This window comes from Salmo salar, chromosome 28 (assembly GCF_965601325.2).
Source record: "Salmo salar chromosome 28, fSalSal1, whole genome shotgun sequence".
Classification (NCBI taxonomy): Eukaryota; Metazoa; Chordata; class Actinopteri; order Salmoniformes; family Salmonidae; genus Salmo; species Salmo salar.
This window is the reverse complement of record NC_138318.1, coordinates 38,655,763-38,677,205: the sequence shown is the minus strand read 5'-3', so window position 1 is coordinate 38,677,205 and position 21,443 is coordinate 38,655,763. Positions and strand designations below refer to the sequence as shown.

The 21,443-nt window shown below is 47.4% G+C and overlaps 1 protein-coding gene across 2 annotated transcripts in view; it reads right to left on the bottom strand.

Annotated features, from left to right (window-relative positions):
- The window catches only part of LOC106589925 (poly(ADP-ribose) glycohydrolase), a 109,239-nt gene that overhangs the window by 7,754 nt on the left and 80,042 nt on the right, over positions 1-21,443 (bottom strand). For both annotated transcript variants that reach the window (XM_014180372.3, XM_014180373.3), the window contains 3 exons: positions 17,030-17,108; positions 16,556-16,664; positions 5,076-5,181 (listed from right to left, as the gene is read on the bottom strand). In XM_014180372.3, coding sequence (XP_014035847.1) covers positions 5,076-5,181; positions 16,556-16,664; positions 17,030-17,108 — 294 coding nt within the window. The remainder of the gene's footprint in view (positions 1-5,075; positions 5,182-16,555; positions 16,665-17,029; positions 17,109-21,443) is intronic.

Sequence of the window (21,443 nt, the reverse complement as noted above, 5' to 3'; positions counted from 1 at the left end):
ACAGACCACTAGAGGTTTAATCATCTCCTATACTCCACAGTACAGTCCACTAGAGGTTTAATCATCTCCTATACTCCACAGTACAGACCACTAGAGGTTTAATCATCTCCTATACTCCACAGTACAGACCACTAGAGGTTTAATCATCTCCTATACTCCACAGTACAGACCACTAGAGGTTTAATCATCTCCTATACTCCACAGTACAGACCACTAGAGGTTTAATCATCTCCTATACTCCACAGTACAGACCACTAGAGGTTTAATCATCTCCTATACTCCACAGTACAGACCACTAGAGGTTTAATCATCTCCTATACTCAACAGTACAGTCCACTAGAGGTTTAATCATCTCCTATACTCCACAGTACAGACCACTAGAGGTTTAATCATCTCCTATACTCCACAGTACAGTCCACTAGAGGTTTAATCATCTCCTATACTCCACAGTACAGTCCACTAGAGGTTTAATCATCTCCTATACTCCACAGTACAGTCCACTAGAGGTTTAATCATCTCCTATACTCCACAGTACAGACCACTAGAGGTTTAATCATCTCCTATACTCAACAGTACAGACCACTAGAGTTTTAATCATCTCCTATACTCCACAGTACAGTCCACTAGAGGTTTAATCATCTCCTATACTCCACAGTACAGACCACTAGAGGTTTAATCATCTCCTATATTCCACAGTACAGACCACTAGAGGTTTAATCATCTCCTATACTCAACAGTACAGACCACTAGAGGTTTAATCATCTCCTATACTCCACAGTACAGTCCACTAGAGGTTTAATCATCTCCTATACTCCACAGTACAGTCCACTAGAGGTTTAATCATCTCCTATACTCCACAGTACAGTCCACTAGAGGTTTAATCATCTCCTATACTCCACAGTACAGACCACTAGAGGTTTAATCATCTCCTATACTCCACAGTACAGACCACTAGAGGTTTAATCATCTCCTATAGTCCACAGTACAGTCCACTAGAGGTTTAATCATCTCCTATACTCCACAGTACAGACCACTAGAGGTTTAATCATCTCCTATACTCCACAGTACAGACCACTAGAGGTTTAATCATCTCCTATACTCCACAGTACAGACCACTAGAGGTTTAATCATCTCCTATACTCCCCAGTACAGACCACTAGAGGTTTTAATCATCTCCTATACTCCACAGTACAGACCACTAGAGGTTTAATCATCTCCTATACTCCACAGTACAGACCACTAGAGGTTTAATCATCTCCTATACTCCACAGTACAGACCACTAGAGGTTTAATCATCTCCTATACTCCACAGTACAGACCACTAGAGGTTTAATCATCTCCTATACTCTACAGTACAGTCCACTAGAGGTTTAATCATCTCCTATACTCCACAGTACAGTCCACTAGAGGTTTAATCATCTCCTATACTCCACAGTACAGACCACTAGAGGTTTAATCATCTCCTATACTCCACAGTACAGACCACTAGAGGTTTAATCATCTCCTATACTCCACAGTACAGACCACTAGAGGTTTAATCATCTCCTATACTCCACAGTACAGACCACTAGAGGTTTAATCATCTCCTATACTCCACAGTACAGACCACTAGAGGTTGAATCATCTCCTATACTCCACAGTACAGACCACTAGAGGTTTAATCATCTCCTATACTCCACAGTACAGTCCACTAGAGGTTTAATCATCTCCTATACTCCACAGTACAGACCACTAGAGGTTTAATCATCTCCTATACTCCACAGTACAGACCACTAGAGGTTTAATCATCTCCTATACTCCACAGTACAGACCACTAGAGGTTTAATCATCTCCTATACTCCACAGTACAGTCCACTAGAGGTTTAATCATCTCCTATACTCCACAGACCAGTCCACTAGAGGTTTAATCATCTCCTATACTCCACAGTACAGACCACTAGAGGTTTAATCATCTCCTATACTCCACAGTACAGACCACTAGAGGTTTAATCATCTCCTATACTCCACAGTACAGACCACTAGAGGTTTAATCATCTCCTATACTCCACAGTACAGTCCACTAGAGGTTTAATCATCTCCTATACTCCACAGTACAGACCACTAGAGGTTTAATCATCTCCTATACTCCACAGTACAGTCCACTAGAGGTTTAATCATCTCCTATACTCCACAGTACAGTCCACTAGAGGTTTAATCATCTCCTATACTCCACAGTACAGACCACTAGAGGTTTAATCATCTCCTATACTCCACAGTACAGACCACTAGAGGTTTAATCATCTCCTATACTCCACAGTACAGACCACTAGAGGTTTAATCATCTCCTATACTCCACAGTACAGTCCACTAGAGGTTTAATCATCTCCTATACTCCACAGTACAGACCACTAGAGGTTGAATCATCTCCTATACTCCACAGTACAGACCACTAGAGGTTTAATCATCTCCTATACTCCACAGTACAGACCACTAGAGGTTTAATCATCTCCTATACTCCACAGTACAGACCACTAGAGGTTTAATCATCTCCTATACTCCACAGTACAGACCACTAGAGGTTTAATCATCTCCTATAGTCCACAGTACAGTCCACTAGAGGTTTAATCATCTCCTATACTCCACAGTACAGACCACTAGAGGTTTAATCATCTCCTATACTCCACAGTACAGACCACTAGAGGTTTAATCATCTCCTATACTCCACAGTACAGACCACTAGAGGTTTAATCATCTCCTATACTCCACAGTACAGACCACTAGAGGTTTAATCATCTCCTATACTCCCCAGTACAGACCACTAGAGGTTTTAATCATCTCCTATACTCCACAGTACAGACCACTAGAGGTTTAATCATCTCCTATACTCCACAGTACAGACCACTAGAGGTTTAATCATCTCCTATACTCCACAGTACAGACCACTAGAGGTTTAATCATCTCCTATACTCCACAGTACAGACCACTAGAGGTTTAATCATCTCCTATACTCTACAGTACAGTCCACTAGAGGTTTAATCATCTCCTATACTCCACAGTACAGTCCACTAGAGGTTTAATCATCTCCTATACTCCACAGTACAGACCACTAGAGGTTTAATCATCTCCTATACTCCACAGTACAGACCACTAGAGGTTTAATCATCTCCTATACTCCACAGTACAGACCACTAGAGGTTTAATCATCTCCTATACTCCACAGTACAGACCACTAGAGGTTTAATCATCTCCTATACTCCACAGTACAGACCACTAGAGGTTGAATCATCTCCTATACTCCACAGTACAGACCACTAGAGGTTTAATCATCTCCTATACTCCACAGTACAGTCCACTAGAGGTTTAATCATCTCCTATACTCCACAGTACAGACCACTAGAGGTTTAATCATCTCCTATACTCCACAGTACAGACCACTAGAGGTTTAATCATCTCCTATACTCCACAGTACAGACCACTAGAGGTTTAATCATCTCCTATACTCCACAGTACAGTCCACTAGAGGTTTAATCATCTCCTATACTCCACAGACCAGTCCACTAGAGGTTTAATCATCTCCTATACTCCACAGTACAGACCACTAGAGGTTTAATCATCTCCTATACTCCACAGTACAGACCACTAGAGGTTTAATCATCTCCTATACTCCACAGTACAGACCACTAGAGGTTTAATCATCTCCTATACTCCACAGTACAGTCCACTAGAGGTTTAATCATCTCCTATACTCCACAGTACAGACCACTAGAGGTTTAATCATCTCCTATACTCCACAGTACAGACCACTAGAGGTTTAATCATCTCCTATACTCCACAGTACAGACCACTAGAGGTTTAATCATCTCCTATACTCCACAGTACAGACCACTAGAGGTTTAATCATCTCCTATACTCCACAGTACAGTCCACTAGAGGTTTAATCATCTCCTATACTCCACAGTACAGACCACTAGAGGTTTAATCATCTCCTTTACTCCACAGTACAGACCACTAGAGGTTTAATCATCTCCTATACTCCACAGTACAGACCACTAGAGGTTTAATCATCTCCTATACTCAACAGTACAGACCACTAGAGGTTTAATCATCTCCTATACTCCACAGTACAGACCACTAGAGGTTTAATCATCTCCTATACTCCACAGTACAGTCCACTAGAGGTTTAATCATCTCCTATACTCCACAGTACAGATCCACTAGAGGTTTAATCATCTCCTATACTCCACAGTACAGACCACTAGAGGTTGAATCATCTCCTATACTCCACAGTACAGACCACTAGAGGTTTAATCATCTCCTATACTCCACAGTACAGACCACTAGAGGTTTAATCATCTCCTATACTCCACAGTACAGACCACTAGAGGTTTAATCATCTCCTATACTCCACAGTACAGACCACTAGAGGTTTAATCATCTCCTATACTCCACAGTACAGACCACTAGAGGTTTAATCATCTCCTATACTCCACAGTACAGACCACTAGAGGTTTAATCATCTCCTATACTCCACAGTACAGTCCACTAGAGGTTTAATCATCTCCTATACTCCACAGTACAGTCCACTAGAGGTTTAATCATCTCCTATACTCCACAGTACAGACCACTAGAGGTTTAATCATCTCCTATACTCCACAGTACAGACCACTAGAGGTTTAATCATCTCCTATACTCCACAGTACAGACCACTAGAGGTTTAATCATCTCCTATACTCCACAGTACAGACCACTAGAGGTTTAATCATCTCCTATACTCCACAGTACAGAAGAACGTTAAAGGATTCATGGATTCTTTAAAATGTTTTTTTTTTTTTTTTTTTTAATAAGGTTTTAGTAGCAAGTATTGTGATATGTGGTTGCGTTTAAACATTTTTTTTTGTTAACCTACTTCTTTAGTTAAATTCAAGTTGCCCTGGATAAGAACGGTGCTTAACTTGAGCCGGAACACGGTACCGGCACACAAAATGAGTAGAGGCACGTTCAGTCCACCTCAACATGTGGATAAGAGTTCCTCCTAAATGACTAACAATGTAACATCAGCCATTTTGAGTGAAGTGTTAATGCTGCCCCAAGCTTACCTTTAAACCTAGCATCTCCACCGAACACACCACAGCCCCAGTTTCCTGTAGCAACCGCAGAGAGATCCTGACTGCTCTCCCCCTGGCGGGAAAAGCCACAGTACGCCTAAAGGAGGGAGGAGAGGAGGAGGAGGGGAGGAGAGGAGGAGGAGGGAGGGGGGAGAGGAGGAGGAGGGGGAAGAGGAGAGGAGGAGGAGGGGGGGGAGGGAGGAGAGGAGGGGGGAAGGGAGGGAGGAGAGGAGGAGAGGGGGGAGGGAGGAGAGGAGGAGAGGGGGGAGGGAGGGAGGAGAGGAGGGGGGGAGAGAGGGAGGAGAGGAGGAGGAGGAGGGGGGGAGAGAGGGAGGAGAGGAGGAGGAGGGGGGAGAGAGGGAGGAGAGGAGGAGGAGGAGGGGAGGAGAGGAGGAGGGGGGAGAGAGGGAGGAGAGAGGGAGGAGAGGAGGAGGAGGGGGAGGAGAGGAGGAGGAGGGGGAGGAGGAGGGGGAGGAGAGGAGGGGGGAGGAGAGGAGGAGGAGGGGGAGGAGAGGAGGGAGGAGGGGGAGGAGAGGAGGGGGGAGGGAGGAGGAGGGGGAGGAGAGGAGGGGGGAGGGAGGAGGAGGGGGGAGGAGGGGGGGAGGAAAGGAGGAGAGGAGGAGGGGGGAGAGGAGGAGGGGGGAGGGGAGGAGGGAGGGAGGGAGGAGAGGAGGAGGGAGGGGAGGAGAGGAGGAGGAGGGGGGAGGAGAGGAGGAGGAGGGGGGAGGGAGGAGGAGGGGGGAGGGGAGGGAGGAGAGGGGGGTGGAGAGGAGGAGAGGGGGGAGGAGAGGAAGAGGAGGGGGGAGGAGAGGAGGAGGAGGGGGGAGGGGATGGAGGAGAGGGGGAGGAGGAGGGGGGAGGAGAGGGGGAGAGGAGGAGGAGGAGGAGGGGGGGAGAGGAGGAGGAGGGGGAGAGGAGTAGGAGGGGGGAGGGGAGCGAGGGAGGCAGGGGGGAGGGGAGCGAGGAGAGGAGGGAGGGAGGAGAGGAGGAGGGAGGGAGGGAGGAGAGGAGGAGGGAGGGGAGGAGAGGAGGAGGAGAGGAGGAGGAGGGGGGAGGGGAGGGAGGAGAGGGGGGAGGAGAGGAGGAGAGGGGGGAGGAGAGGAGGAGGAGGGGGGAGGAGAGGAGGAGGAGGGGGGAGGAGAGGAGGAGGAGGGGGGAGGGGAGGGAGGAGAGGGGGAGGAGGAGGGGGGAGGAGAGGAGGGGGAGGAGAGGAGAGGAGGAGGAGGGGGAGAGGAGGAGGAGGGGGAGAGGAGGAGGAGGGGGGAGGGGAGCGAGGGAGGCAGGGGTGGTGGGAGGGAAGAAAGATTTAGAACATCACACAAAAAAAAGAGCAACCAAATTTCTCAGACAAGTGGGACCATGTAAATGTAAATGTAAATGGTGAGAAATAAATGGAGTCCTCAGTTGGTCGATGCTGATGTGAGAATACGGATGTGACAGAATGTCAAGTCATCAGACCATGGCTGGGTACCAGCCAGTAGTAATGCGATGACATCTCATTGAACTACACTAAAGCCAGAAGGAAGCCTTTTGCTCCACGCCCCTGGTTAGTGTAGTCCCACGTCCCTGGTTAGTGTAGTCCCACGTCCCTGGTTAGTGTAGTCCCCACCCCTGGTTAGTGTAGTCCCCATCCCTGGTTAGTGTAGTCCCACGCCCCTGGTTAGTGTAGTCCCCACCCCTGGTTAGCGTAGTCCCCACCCCTGGTTAGCGTAGTCCCCACCCCTGGTTAGCGTAGTCCCCCATCCCTGGTTAGCGTAGTCCCCCATCCCTGGTTAGCGTAGTCCCCCGCCCCTGGTTAGCATAGTCCCACGTCCCTGGTTAGCGTAGTCCCACGTCCCTGGTTAGCGTAGTCCCACGTCCCTGGTTAGCGTAGTCCCACGTCCCTGGTTAGCGTAGTCCCACGTCCCTGGTTAGCGTAGTCCCATGTCCCTGGTTAGCGTAGTCCCACGTCCCTGGTTAGCGTAGTCCCACGTCCCTGGTTAGTGTAGTCCCTACCCCTGGTTAGTGTAGTCCCCACCCCTGGATAGTGTAGTCCCCACCCCTGGTTAGTGTAGTCCCACCCCTGGTTAGTGTAGTCCCGCGTCCCTGGTTAGTGTAGTCCCGCGTCCCTGGTTAGTGTAGTCCCACATTCCTGGTTAGTGTAGTCCCACATTCCTGGTTAGTGTAGTCCCACATTCCTGGTTAGTGTAGTCCCACATTCCTGGTTAGTGTAGTCCCACATTCCTGGTTAGTGTAGTCCCACATTCCTGGTTAGTGTAGTCCCACATCCCTGGTTAGTGTAGTCCCACATCCCTGGTTAGTGTAGTCCCCACCCCTGGTTAGTGTAGTCCCCACCCCTGGTTAGTGTAGTCCCCACCCCTGGTTAGTGTAGTCCCCACCCCTGGTTAGTGTAGTCCCCACCCCTGGTTAGTGTAGTCCCCACCCCTGGTTAGTGTAGTCCACGTCCCTGGTTAGTGTAGTCCCACGTCCCTGGTTAGTGTAGTCCCCACCCCTGGTTAGTGTAGTCCCCACCCCTGGTTAGTGTAGTCTCCACCCCTGGTTAGTGTAGTCCCCACCCTTGGTTAGTGTAGTCCCCACCCCTGGTTAGTGTAGTCCCCACCCCTGTTTAGTGTAGTCCCCACCCCTGGTTAGTGTAGTCCAACATCCTTGTTTAGTGTAGTCCCCACCCCTGGTTAGTGTAGTCCCCACCCCTGTTTAGTGTAGTCTCCACCCCTGGTTAGTGTAGTCCAACATCCCTGGTTAGTGTAGTCCAACATCCCTGTTTAGTGTAGTCCCCACCCCTGGTTAGTGTAGTCCCACATCCCTGGTTAGTGGTACGTTTCATAATGTAATCATGAGAACTCTAGTATGATCCTACACATTGACACGTAAATGTAATATATAACATAATGTAATGGATACTGCCTGCTGGGCTTAACACTTGGCACATTATTCAATGTAATGGGCATGCTGCGTGTCAACAAAAAAGCCCTGAAGAAAGATCCGGTTGGCCTGAGTATTAACCATGCATTTTTAAAACGATAATTTAACAACTTCACATGATGTAGAACTGCCAATTACACCCATCAGACCCTACACCCCATTTACAACGCTAAGGGAGGATGTTGATACGGATGGACTTGACATCTTCTGACATGACATGAGGCACCTCAGCAAATTAAATGATGGATATACGCAGGGGCTCTGGACATCCATTTTCAAATTGGAGAAAAAAGGTGACTGGAGTGAGAATGAATGCTGAGCACTCCCCAGTTTCATCCCAAATGGCACCTTATTCCCTATATGCTACACTATGGGACCTAGTTAAAAGTAGTGCACTATATAAGGAATAGGGTGCCATTTGGGATGTACACTCCCCTGGAAGTCCAGTGGTAAATTCTAGGGTTTAAAAAAAGGGCAGATGGGACCGTTTCCTAAACAACCCTCCAAAACAGGATTGATCTCCTTGTTCGGGTAATTCAGTTTTTTTTTACACCTCCTGTCAGAACGGTCAGCTTCTTTCTAAAGTGAAAGTTGACAACATTAACGTCACGTCTTCATTTCACATTGTCAATTCCTAATCGGAGAATATCATGTGAAGAAATGGATCAATAAGTATTATGATGTAATTAACCACCATGGTCAGGTTACTATTGTAAAATAATAATAATAATAATAATAATAATAATGTGTTCACAATATCTTAGCCGGTTAAACAAAAAAGGCTGGATCAACTGTAAAGTAGCAGAGATCGTGATAGCCTTAACTAACTAATCATAGAACATAGAGATGTTCCGTTTCTGAACCAACATCCAATGTTTGTTAGTGTTTACCTCAGAGGAAGCACGTTAGTTATTTCAGACCACTTTACATTTGGCAGTAGTGATTATGAGATCATTGTGTTGTCTGATTGTATGCAACGGCTTGACACTAAAAGCTATTAAATCAACGTGACGAGACTAATTTGAACTTAAATGACAATTAAGGTTCTCGCTGATGCATATAATTATTTTTTTAAAGAAACGACACACACACACACACACACACACACACACACACACACCACACACACACACACACACACACACACACACACACACGGATGGTAGATCAAAGCTTAACATCAAAGAGTGGTAGCTGTAAATTGACACCCTCCTTACTTCCACTGTCATTAATATTACAGAATGTTCATATTTGTGTCTACAGTGTAACGGACGACAAATTTCACTTAAAAAGCAAAAGCACTCCAGATTTGAGAAGCAGAGAATGGGTACTTCTCAAAGACGTAGCCAATTGTTTATATAGAGTATACACTAGTGACTCAAAGCCACAGAGCCACCATCTTGGTTCTCCCCCAACCATTGTAAAGAAGATTCTAAAAGCTATAGAAAAATGTTTTACATTCGTTCCCCCCCCCCCGCCCCACATTTATTCCATTACAAACACCTTAACGCAAACTGTTAAATTATATGAGCTAAACTAACAAATATATATACAAAAATGTTCCTTAAGTATAACTTTTAGAGAGTAGTAATGCTACTGTGCCCACTAAAACAAAACACTTAAATACATTTAATTTTGTTGTTGAAACATGTCATTTAAATACTGCAGAATCCCATTCATTCATATGGACTGCTTCTTCTGATGAGTACCGGATATGGCCGACCTGTGTCTTCAAAGCCTCTCATTGGCCCTATACATAGCATCAGCAATCCAGGGTTTATATACATCACTGACCCCAAACCAACGCGACGACTATGTTCATTTTATAAGTTGCCAAATGGTTACGTCACGAAAGGGTGTTTCGTACTTGTTTGTTCTACAGTAGTGGTAACTCAATAAGATGAGCATGGTTCGTGGCTGGAGATTTGGGAGAATGATCCTAAAGTGTTCATACATTTATTTTTACTGAATGGAGTACATGAATGAACACTTTGGGATCATTCTCCCAAACCTCCAGCCACTGTGGTGGTTAATTTCTGTATTATCAAATGAGGAGAGACAAACTTATCACACAAGTCAGAGTTATACTTAAATGTAATCTTTATTAGTGAGAGCTCTCAACTCTTTTATAGCAAAGATCCACTCCCTAGTCTACATAACAAACAACAGATGTGTGGAACGGGTCACAAGGTGAGACTTGAGGTAGAGTACCTCATGATAAGCTGTAGACCACCCTATCTACCAAGAGAGTTCTCATCTGTATTATTCGTAGTCGTCTTTTTACCACCACAGAACAAAGCTGGCACTAAGACGGCTCTCAACCAACTCTATAAGACCATTAGCTAAGAAGAAAATGCTCAACCAGAAGCGGCGCTTCTAGTGGCCGGGGCCTTTAATGCAGGCAAACTTAACCTGTTGGGGATAGGGGGCAGTATTTGCACGGCCGGATAAAAAACGTACCCGATTTAATCTGGTTACTACTCCTGCCCAGTAACTAGAATATGCATATAATTATTGGCTTTGGATAGAAAACACCCTAAAGTTTCTAAAACTGTTTGAATGGTGTCTGTGAGTATAACAGAACTCATATGGCAGGCAAAAACCTGAGAAGATTCCTTACAGGAAGTGGCCTGTCTGACAAGTTCTTGTTCTTCTTGGCTCTGTTTATTGAAAACTGAGGATCTTTGCTGTAACGTGACACTTCCTACGGCTCCCATAGGCTCTCAGAAGGCGGGAAAAAGCTGAATGATGTAATTCCAGCCCCAGGCTGAAACACATTAGCGCTTTTGGCAAGTGCTCTATCAGAGGACAATGGGCTGAGGCGCGTGCACGAGTCGACCCCATGTTTTTATTTTCTATCGTCTTTGAACCTAAACACAGATTCCCGGTCGGAATATTATCGCTTTTTTACGAGAAAAATTGCATAAAAATTGATTTTAAACAGCGGTTGACATGCTTCGAAGTACGGTAATGGAATATTTAGAATTTTTTGGTCACGAAATGCGTCGTGCGCGTAACCCTTATTTACCCTTTCGGATAGTGTCTTGAACGCACGAACAAAACGCCGCTATTTGGATATAACTATGGATTATTTGGGACCAAACCAACATTTGTTATTGAAGTAGAAGTCCTGGGAGTGCATTCTGACGAAGAACACCAAAGGTAATAACATTTTTCTTATAGTAAATCTGACTTTGGTGAGTGCTAAACTTGCTGGGTGTCTAAATAGCTAGCCCTGTGATGCCGGGCTATCTACTTAGAATATTGCAAAATGTGCTTTCACCGAAAAGCTATTTTAAAATCGGACATATCGAGTGCATAGAGGAGTTCTGTATCTATAATTCTTAAAATAATTGTTATGCTTTTTGTGAACGTTTATCGTGAGTAATTTAGTAAATTCACCGGAAGTTTGCGGGGGGTATGCTAGTTCTGAACGTCACATGCTAATGTAAAAAGCTGTTTTTTGATATAAATATGAACTTGATTGAACAAAACATGCATGTATTGTATAACATAATGTCCTAGGTGTGTCATCTGATGAAGATCATCAAAGGTTAGTGCTGCATTTAGCTGTGGTTTGGGTTTATGTGACATTATATGCTAGCTTGAAAAATGGGTGTCTGATTATTTCTGGCTGGGTACTCTGCTGACATAATCTAATGTTTTGCTTTCGTTGTAAAGCCTTTTTGAAATCGGACAGTGTGGTTAGATTAACGAGAGTCTTGTCTTTAAAATGGTTTAAAATAGTCATATGTTTGAAAAATTGAAGTAATAGCATTTCTAAGGTATTTGAATAACGCGCCACAGGATTCCACTGGCTGTTACGTAGGTGGGACGATTTCGTCCCGCCGACCCTAGAGAGGTTAAATCAGTTTTACCAAATTTTTACCAGCATGTCACGTGCAACCAGGGGAAAAAAATCCTAGACCACCTTTACTCCACACACAGAGATGCATACAAAGCTCTCCCTCGTCCTCCATTTGGCAAATCTGACCATAATTCTATCCTCCTGATTCCTGCTTACAAGCAAAAACTAAAGCAGGAAGTACAAGTAACTCGCTCAATATCTAGCACAGACTCGAATATGTTCCGGGATTCATCCAATGGCATTGAGGAATACACCACCTCAGTCTTCAATAAGTGCATCGATGACGTCTTCCCCACAGTGACTGTACGTACATATCCCAACCAGAAGCCATGGATTACAGGCAGCATCCGCATCGAGCTAAAGCTGACACTTTCAAGGAGTGGGAGACTAATCCGGACGCTTATAAGAAATCCTGCTATGCCCTCAGACGAACCATCAAACAAGCAAAGCGTCAATACAGGATTAAGATTGAATCCTACTACACCGGCTCTGTCGCTCGTCGGATGTGGCAGGGCTTGAAAACTATTATGGACTACAAAGGGAAACCCAGATGCAAGCTGCCCAGTGACACGAGCCTACCAGACGAGATAAATGCCTTTTATGCTCGCTTCGAGGCAAGCAACACTGAAGCATGCACGAGAGCACCAGCTGTTCTGGATGACTGTGTGATAACGCTCTCGGTAGCCGATGTGAACAAAACCTTTAAACAGGTCAACAATCACAAAGCCGCTGGGCCAGACGGATTACCAGGACGTGTACTCAAAGCATGCGCGGACCAACTGTCAAGTGTCTTCACTGACATTTTCAACTTCTCCCTAACCGAGTCTGTAATACCTACATGTTTCAAGCAGACTACCATAGCACCTGTGCCCAAGAAAGCGAAGGTAACCTGCCTAAATGATTACCGCCCCGTGGCACTGACGTCGGTAGCCATGAAGTGCTTTGAAAGGCTGGTCATGGCTCACATCAACAGCATCCTCCCGGACACCCTAGACCCACTCCAATTCACATACCGCCCCAACAGATCCACAGATGACGCAATCTCAATCGCACTCCACACCGGCCTTTCTCACCTGGACAAAAGGAACACCTATGTGAGAATGCTGTTCATTGACTACAGCTCCGCATTCAACACCATAGTACCCATGAAGCTTATCACTAAGCCAAGGACTTTGGGACTAAACACCTCCCTCTGCAACTAGATCCTGTACTTCCTGACGGGCCACCCCAGGTGGTAAGAGTAGACAACAACACGTCTGCCATGCTGATCCTTAACAATGGGGCCCCTCAGGGGTGTGTATTTAGTCCCCTCTTGTATTTCCTGTTCACCCGCGTGACCAAACACGACTCCAACACCATCATTAAGTTTGCTGACGACACAACAGTGGTAGGCCTGATTACCGACAACGATGAGACGGCTTATAGGGAGGAGGTCAGAGAACTGGCAGTGTGGTGCCAGGACAACAACCTCTCCCTCAATGTGAGCAAGACAAAGGAGCTGATCGTGGACTACAGGAAAATGCGGGCCGAACAGGCCCCCATTAACATCGACGGGGCTGTAGTGGAGCGGGTCGAGAGTTTCAAGTTCCTTGGTGTCCACGTCAACAAACAAACTATCATGGTCCAAACATACCAAGACAGTTGTGAAGAGGGCACAACAAAACCTTTTCCTCCTCAGAAAACTAAAAAGATTTGGCATGGGTCCTCAGATCCTCAAAAGGTTCTTAAAGTAGAAATAGAATGAAACAAACAGGCATTCTATTTTCGCTCTATTATAGCGGCCACTATAGTAGACATCGATCAAGTGCACAAGGCTACATGTCTGCTAAAAAAAACGTTCACCGAGTTAAAAATATATATAATTCCCCCCCTCACTCACACTTACCACTGTCAAGTTCAACACAGCAAAAATAATATCTTTGGGCTACACTGCACGTTATTACATTGTACTCTTTCTGCCTGTGGACATCTGTTCTACAATGTGCCAGCAGAGCATGATACACTTTGTGGTATTATTGATCTCTTTCAGGCTGAGAGTACACCTGGCATACCCCTTTTTATCCACTGTATTGAAAAAAAGTGAGAAAGTGTGTGGTGTTCCTTTCACCTCTATAGTAGCATCCAGTTTAAGCCAGGCCCAGCTTCAGCTACACCTGATTCCTGAATCCACTTGTTTAAACAAGCAATGCCTGATTTTCCCCCTAAATCTCTCATTCGAAAAATTAACCACATACTGTAGAGGGAAAACATTACTTAACAGATAGTGGTTAGCTCGTTAACTAGTTTCACACAGATTGCCAGGGTTCAGTAAGCAACTAACGCGTTATAACTTGAGGAACGGCAAGGAGTCGTATACCAGTTAATACTCTAACAAATTGGTTAGGTTACTAATGTTAGCTCATCTGATGTTGTAACATTAGCTAGCTAACGTTAGCTGTCTGACTTTTTTAGCAAGCTAATCTTCACACCATAACGGATCAAAAAATTTAGTTTAAGTTGGCTAATGTTGCTCAACATTTCTCTGGTTAGCTAACGGAGAATTTGATCCCCATGCTTGCAAGATACTTAACAATGCTAATACTTGATCCATCACACCGTCTCCCTCACCTCAAGCTTTCCAAATGCCAGTTGTTTTTCGGGTTACAGCTCATGAAGTACACTTCATCACCTTCTCACCCCCCGTCTCCGTGGAAAGGCTTCTCACCTAACGTTACCTCTTCGTTATCGTTCAGGGGACGTGCTGCTGTAACCTTCTCACACCTGTCTCCGTGGAAAGGCTTCTCACCTAACGTTACCTCTTCGTTATCGTTCAGGGGACGTGCTGCTGTAACCTTCTCACACCTGTCTCCGTGGAAAGGCTTCTCACCTAACGTTACCTCTTCGTTATCGTTCAGGGGACGTGCTGCTGTAACCTTCTCACACCTGTCTCCGTGGAAAGGCTTCTCACCTAACGTTACCTCTTCGTTATCGTTCAGGGGACGTGCTGCTGTAACCTTCTCACACCTGTCTCCGTGGAAAGGCTTCTCACCTAACGTTACCTCTTCGTTATCGTTCAGGGGACGTGCTGCTGTAACCTTCTCACACCTGTCTCCGTGGAAAGGCTTCTCACCTAACGTTACCTCTTCGTTATCGTTCAGGGGACGTGCTGCTGTAACCTTCTCACACCTGTCTCCGTGGAAAGGCTTCTCACCTAACGTTACCTCTTCGTTATCGTTCAGGGGACGTGCTGCTGTAACCTTCTCACACCTGTCTCCGTGGAAAGGCTTCTCACCTAACGTTACCTCTTCGTTATCGTTCAGGGGACGTGCTGCTGTAACCTTCTCACACCTGTCTCCGTGGAAAGGCTTCTCACCTAACGTTACCTCTTCGTTATCGTTCAGGGGACGTGCTGCTGTAACCTTCTCACACCTGTCTCCGTGGAAAGGCTTCTCACCTAACGTTACCTCTTCGTTATCGTTCAGGGGACGCGCTGCTGTAACTGACAAGCTGCCTTTCCAGAGTGAACGCTGATGCTGTAACTAGTAAGTTGGTCGTCTCTTCTTTCTTTAGTCGAGTGCTGCATTCAGTTGTTATGTGAACGATTGGCTGAGCCTTGAAAACAGCAGCCAGTATTGCTCCAAACGCTCATCACTCGTTCGCTTACAGCCAGTAGTGATCCAACCCCCCCCCCCCCCAAACTTTTCTCATCGGATCTACACGAATCACGTAGGTCACCTATTTTGGATTGAAAACGGTGAATATCGCTGAAAGGTGACAAGTTTGTATCCCTGAGACATTGTGGAGACAAGTAATTGGTTCCCCCATTAATCACGCCATCTCTTCACATGGTTTAAGAATAGGTAAAGACACATTCACATATGAAGACAATGTTCCATCCTGTCCTCTTCTCTTTCTGATATTTTGCATAGCACCAGGGACATGTGAAAGATAAACCTGACTTCTCCCCTCTCTGGGCCCCAGGTGACTGAGCCCCAGCTGAGGGAGGAAGTGCAACTGCCAACACCAGAGTCCAAAGGGATACATTCTAATAACAAGTATATCATATAAGCATATTATGAAGATAAGACATCTTAATTATCTATGTTACCTAACTTATTCTGATTCTTCCGCCACACCACGAACCATGATCCCCCGTCGAGCTACCACCGCTCCCCCTGTCGAGTTACCACCGCTCCCCCCGTCGAGTTACCACCGCTCCCCCCGTCGAGTTACCACCGCTCCCCCCGTCGAGTTACCACCGCTCCCCCCGTCGAGTTACCACCGCTCCCCCCGTCGAGTTACCACCGCTCCCCCCGTCGAGTTACCACCGCTCCCCCCGTCGAGTTACCACCGCTCCCCCCGTCGAGTTACCACCGCTCCCCCCGTCGAGTTACCACCGCTCCCCCCGTCGAGTTACCACCGCTCCCCCCGTCGAGTTACCACCGCTCCCCCCGTCGAGCTACCACCGCTCCCCCCGTCGAGTTACCACCGCTCCCCCCGTCGAGTTACCACCGCTCCCCCCGTCGAGTTACCACCGCTCCCCCCGTCGAGTTACCACCGCTCCCCCCCGTCGAGTTACCACCGCTCCCCCCGTCGAGTTACCACCGCTCCCCCCGTCGAGTTACCACCGCTCCCCCCGTCGAGTTACCACCGCTCCCCTGTTGAGTTACCACTGCTCCCCTGTTGAGTTACCACTGCTCACCTTATTCAGTTCTCTGTTCATTTTCTCAGGGTGAAACTGTTCGAGGAAGTTCCTGAACTTCAGTGCGTCCATCGCTACAATCTCTGTGCACCTCCTCTGCCAGGTGTCTCTGTGGACGATAGTTAGGTCACATCAATCAAATGTATTTTATTAAGCCCTTTTTAACATCAGCAGTTGTGACAAAGTGCTTTACAGATACCCAGTCTAAAACAAAAACAAAGAGCAAGCAATGCAGAGGTAGAAACACAGTGGCTAGGAAAAAAACTCTAGAAGGCAGGAACCTAGGAAGAAACTTAAGAGAGGAACCGGGCTCTGAGGGGTGGCCAGTCCTCTCCTGGCGACCAGTCAGTTAGAGGAAAAGTCATTATATCAAGATCTTGGTAATTGGGTAATCAAGATTGTAAACAACTTCAGAGTGAAATCCCTTAAATATGTAGAGTATATTTGAAAACGGTCTGATCAGTGAGTACGTACCTTGGGGTCTTGTCCTGATGTCTGCCGTCCCATAGGTAGCTATCCGCGTAGCCAGTGTATGTACTGTACTGCTCAGTACCTAGGGGGGGGCCCAACAGAACAGAAACCATTCATGATCAGATCAAGATTAAAGCAATAGTGCAAGATTTTGGCAATTAACTTGTTCTATTTACACCGAGTCAGATGAACTCATGGATCTCATTTTTATGTTTCTGCCTGCTGTTTTGAAAGAAGTTGGAGGTAGTTTCATGAGCCAATGCTAACTAGCGTTAGCGCAATGACTGGAAGTCTACCATTGGCTCGCAAAACACACCTTCAACTTCCTTCAAACTGTACGCAGAAACATACAAATGATATCCCCGAATTCATCTGACTGGCTAAGTAGGAAAGGGCTTAGTTGCCAAAATAGCGTACTTTCCCTTTAAATGTTAGCGCTTGACATGTCATTGAAGGACATTATCAATAGAGCATCAAATTACTGACAAATCAGTGACTGACAATGACCCAAAAAATGTGATATTATTTGAGTAGGTGAGATATTATAAAATAAAATAATATTAAAAAACAAACTGATCCGGATAGCTGTGATTTTTACAGCCAGCCAATCGCTTAATCTTTTTGTTAATTATTCCATGTGAAGTGATGCCATAGGAGAGCAGCTGTCTCCAACAACAGGAAGGTCAACTTATTACCTCCCTAGGAAGAAGAGAGAGAGAGCTAGTCCGCGTCACAAATGGCACCCTATTCCCTATATAGTGCACTACATAAGAAGTGCACTATAAAGGGAACATAAAAACGAGTGCCATTTGGGACGAGACCCTAGAAACCTAGTTAGCAACAGCCCAGCCCACAGGGGAGGAGGGGATAGAGGGGGAGGGTTCAGAACAACAGCCCCGCCCACAGGGGAGGAGGGGATAGAGGGGGAGGGTTCAGAGCAACAGCCCAGCCCACAGGGGAGGAGGGAATAGAGGGGGAGGGTTCAGAGCAACAGCCCAGCCCACAGGGGAGGAGGGGATAGAGGGGGAGGGTTCAGAGCAACAGCCCAGCCCACAGGGGAGGAGGGAATAGAGGGGGAGGGTTCAGAACAACAGCCCAGCCCACAGGGGAGGAGGGGATAGAGGGGGAGGGTTCAGAACAACAGCCCAGCCCACAGGGGAGGAGGGGATAGAGGGGGAGGGTTCAGAACAACAGCCCAGCCCACAGGGGAGGAGGGGATAGAGGGGGAGGGTTCAGAACAACAGCCCAGCCCACAGGGGAGGAGGGGATAGAGGGGGAGGGTTCAGAACAACAGCCCAGCCCACAGGGGAGGAGGGGATAGAGGGGGAGGGTTCAGAACAACAGCCCAGCCCACAGGGGAGGAGGGGATAGAGGGGGAGGGTTCAGAACAACAGCCCAGCCCACAGGGGAGGAGGGAATAGAGGGGGAGGGTTCAGAACAACAGCCCAGCCCACAGGGGAGGAGGGGATAGAGGGGGAGGGTTCAGAACAACAGCCCAGCCCACAGGGGAGGAGGGGATAGAGGGGGAGGGTTCAGAGCAACAGCCCAGCCCACAGGGGAGGAGGGGATAGAGGGGGAGGGTTCAGAACAACAGCCCCGCCCACAGGGGAGGAGGGGATAGAGGGGGAGGGTTCAGAACAACAGCCCCGCCCACAGGGGAGGAGGGGATAGAGGGGGAGGGTTCAGAACAACAGCCCCGCCCACAGGGGAGGAGGGGATAGAGGGGGAGGGTTCAGAGCAACAGCCCAGCCCACAGGGGAGGGTTCAGAACAACAGCCCAGCCCACAGGGGAGGGTTCAGAACAACAGCCCAGCCCACAGGGGAGGGTTCAGAACAACAGCCCCGCCCACAGGGGAGGAGGGGATAGAGGGGGAGGGTTCAGAACAACAGCCCAGCCCACAGGGGAGGAGGGGATAGAGGGGGAGGGTTCAGAGCAACAGCCCAGCCCACAGGGGAGGAGGGGATAGAGGGGGAGGGTTCAGAGCAACAGCCCAGCCCACAGGGGAGGAGGGGATAGAGGGGGAGGGTTCAGAACAACAGCCCAGCCCACAGGGGAGGAGGGATAGAGGGGGAGGGTTCAGAGCAACAGCCCCGCCCACAGGGGAGGAGGGATAGAGGGGGAGGGTTCAGAACAACAGCCCAGCCCACAGGGGAGGAGGGAATAGAGGGGGAGGGTTCAGAGCAACAGCCCAGCCCACAGGGGAGGAGGGGATAGAGGGGGAGGGTTCAGAACAACAGCCCCGCCCACAGGGGAGGAGGGGATAGAGGGGGAGGGTTCAGAGCAACAGCCCAGCCCACAGGGGAGGAGGGGATAGAGGGGGAGGGTTCAGAACAACAGCCCCGCCCACAGGGGAGGAGGGGATAGAGGGGGAGGGTTCAGAGCAACAGCCCAGCCCACAGGGGAGGAGGGGATAGAGGGGGAGGGTTCAGAACAACAGCCCAGCCCACAGGGGAGGAGGGGATAGAGGGGGAGGGTTCAGAGCAACAGAAGGTACAAATTAACCTCTCATTCATTAGGCCTCATTAGTACCTGCGGTGGCGTTGTGTGTGTGTGTGTGTGTGTGTGTGTGTGTGTGTGTGTGTGTGTGTGTGTGTGTGTGTGTGTGTGTGTGTGTGTGTGTGTGTGTGTGTGTGTGTACAAACAAGAGCTGATTACTGAAGCCTGGTCAGTCTCAAGAAGGAAGAATCTCACGAGCCATTCTACATTTGACAAGGCCGGGACTTCATTAACAATCAGCTGATATTTAATTGTTCTAGTGAACTTCCACTCATTTGATGTATTTAACCAGGATTGTCTACTCTATAAAAATGACCACTGTTTTCCAGGGAGTCCTGGTAAGTAATCACTGCCTCAGTAAGACTCTCTGGTGTTTTACTCCAGTTCCCAGAATGATACACAAGGTTTAATACAAATGTAGTGTCCCAGAGAACTAGAGTTAGGCGGTATACTGGGTATTTGGAAATAACCCACGGGATGGTTTGCATATACCGTTGAAACAATTTCTTTAAAGCTTTTGAATAGATTTGAATATGTGTAGTTAATTTTTAATTACATACTTGCAGTATGTTAGGAGATAAAGCAGATTACGTTCTTCCTTTCACCTTTCACATGATTAAGCTTACCGTGCTTTCTACCGTGTTTGAGAAGTCAAGAAAGCTCTGTATGAGTTCTGCACAGCTGCCATTTTGTCCCTGTGCTTCCTTGTAGCGTTTTTAATTCCTCCTCCGTTCTTCCCCACTCTGCTCCGTGTACCCATGCTGCTCTTCCTCCTCCGTTCTTCCCCCCTCTGCTCCGTGTACCCATGCTGCTCTTCCCCCCTCTGCTCCGTGTACCCATGCTGCTCTTCCTCCTCCGTTCTTCCCCCCTCTGCTCCGTGTACCCATGCTGCTCTTCCTCCTCCATTCTTCCCCCCTCTGCTCCGTGTACCCATGCTGCTCTTCCTCCTCCGTTCGTCCCCCCTCTGCTCCGTGTACACATGCTACTCTTCCTCCTCCATTCGTCCCCCCTCTGCTCCGTGTACACATGCTACTCTTCCTCCTCCATTCTTCCCCCCTCTGCTCCGTGTACACATGCTACTCTTCCTCCTCCATTCTTCCCCCCTCTGCTCCGTGTACACATGCTACTCTTCCTCCTCCATTCTTCCCCCCTCTGCTCCGTGTACACATGCTACTCTTCCTCCTCCATTCTTCCCCCCTCTGCTCCGTGTACACATGCTACTCTTCCTCCTCCATTCGTCCCCCCTCTGCTCCGTGTACCCATGCTACTCTTCCTCCTCCTCGCCCCCCTCGCCCGTGTACCCATGCTACTCTTCCTCCTCTGTTCCGTGTACACATGCTGCTCTTCCTTCAGAAAAGCATGCATCCCAACTTTGTTCATTTGCACAATTTCTCTCATTTACTTTCGCTTGTAAATAAATGTCCACACTCACCGAAAATGACAAATCGGTAGCTACTAGCAATGCTTGTATAACTTTGAGCTGGATTTGCCTGTCTTTGCAATTAGTTTGTTTGTTTTCACTCGTTAGGTCTTAGCAAAACAGCGTCTATGTGATTTTGCTATTACTTGTGCTAATTTTGTTAGCATTCTGGTAATAGACATCCAATGGGCTTTTTCACCCCCCTTGTGTGCTGTCGGGTAATACCGTAAATCCCGGCACGGCAGAATAACGGTATGAATATCTGGATATCGCCCAAGCTTACAAAGAACGATACAAAAAGCCACGTAGGCTACATTTTGAGCGATCGAGATCAATACAAGCCATTTTCTTTGTTATTCTTGCTCAATAAAAAGGCCCCAGTGCAGTCAAATGTAAATTCTGTTTTTATATATAGTTCCACACTATGAAGTTGGAATAACATTGTGAAATTCTGATAACGTCCCTTTAACTATATGAGTTTTATTTTTAAAAGACCACCT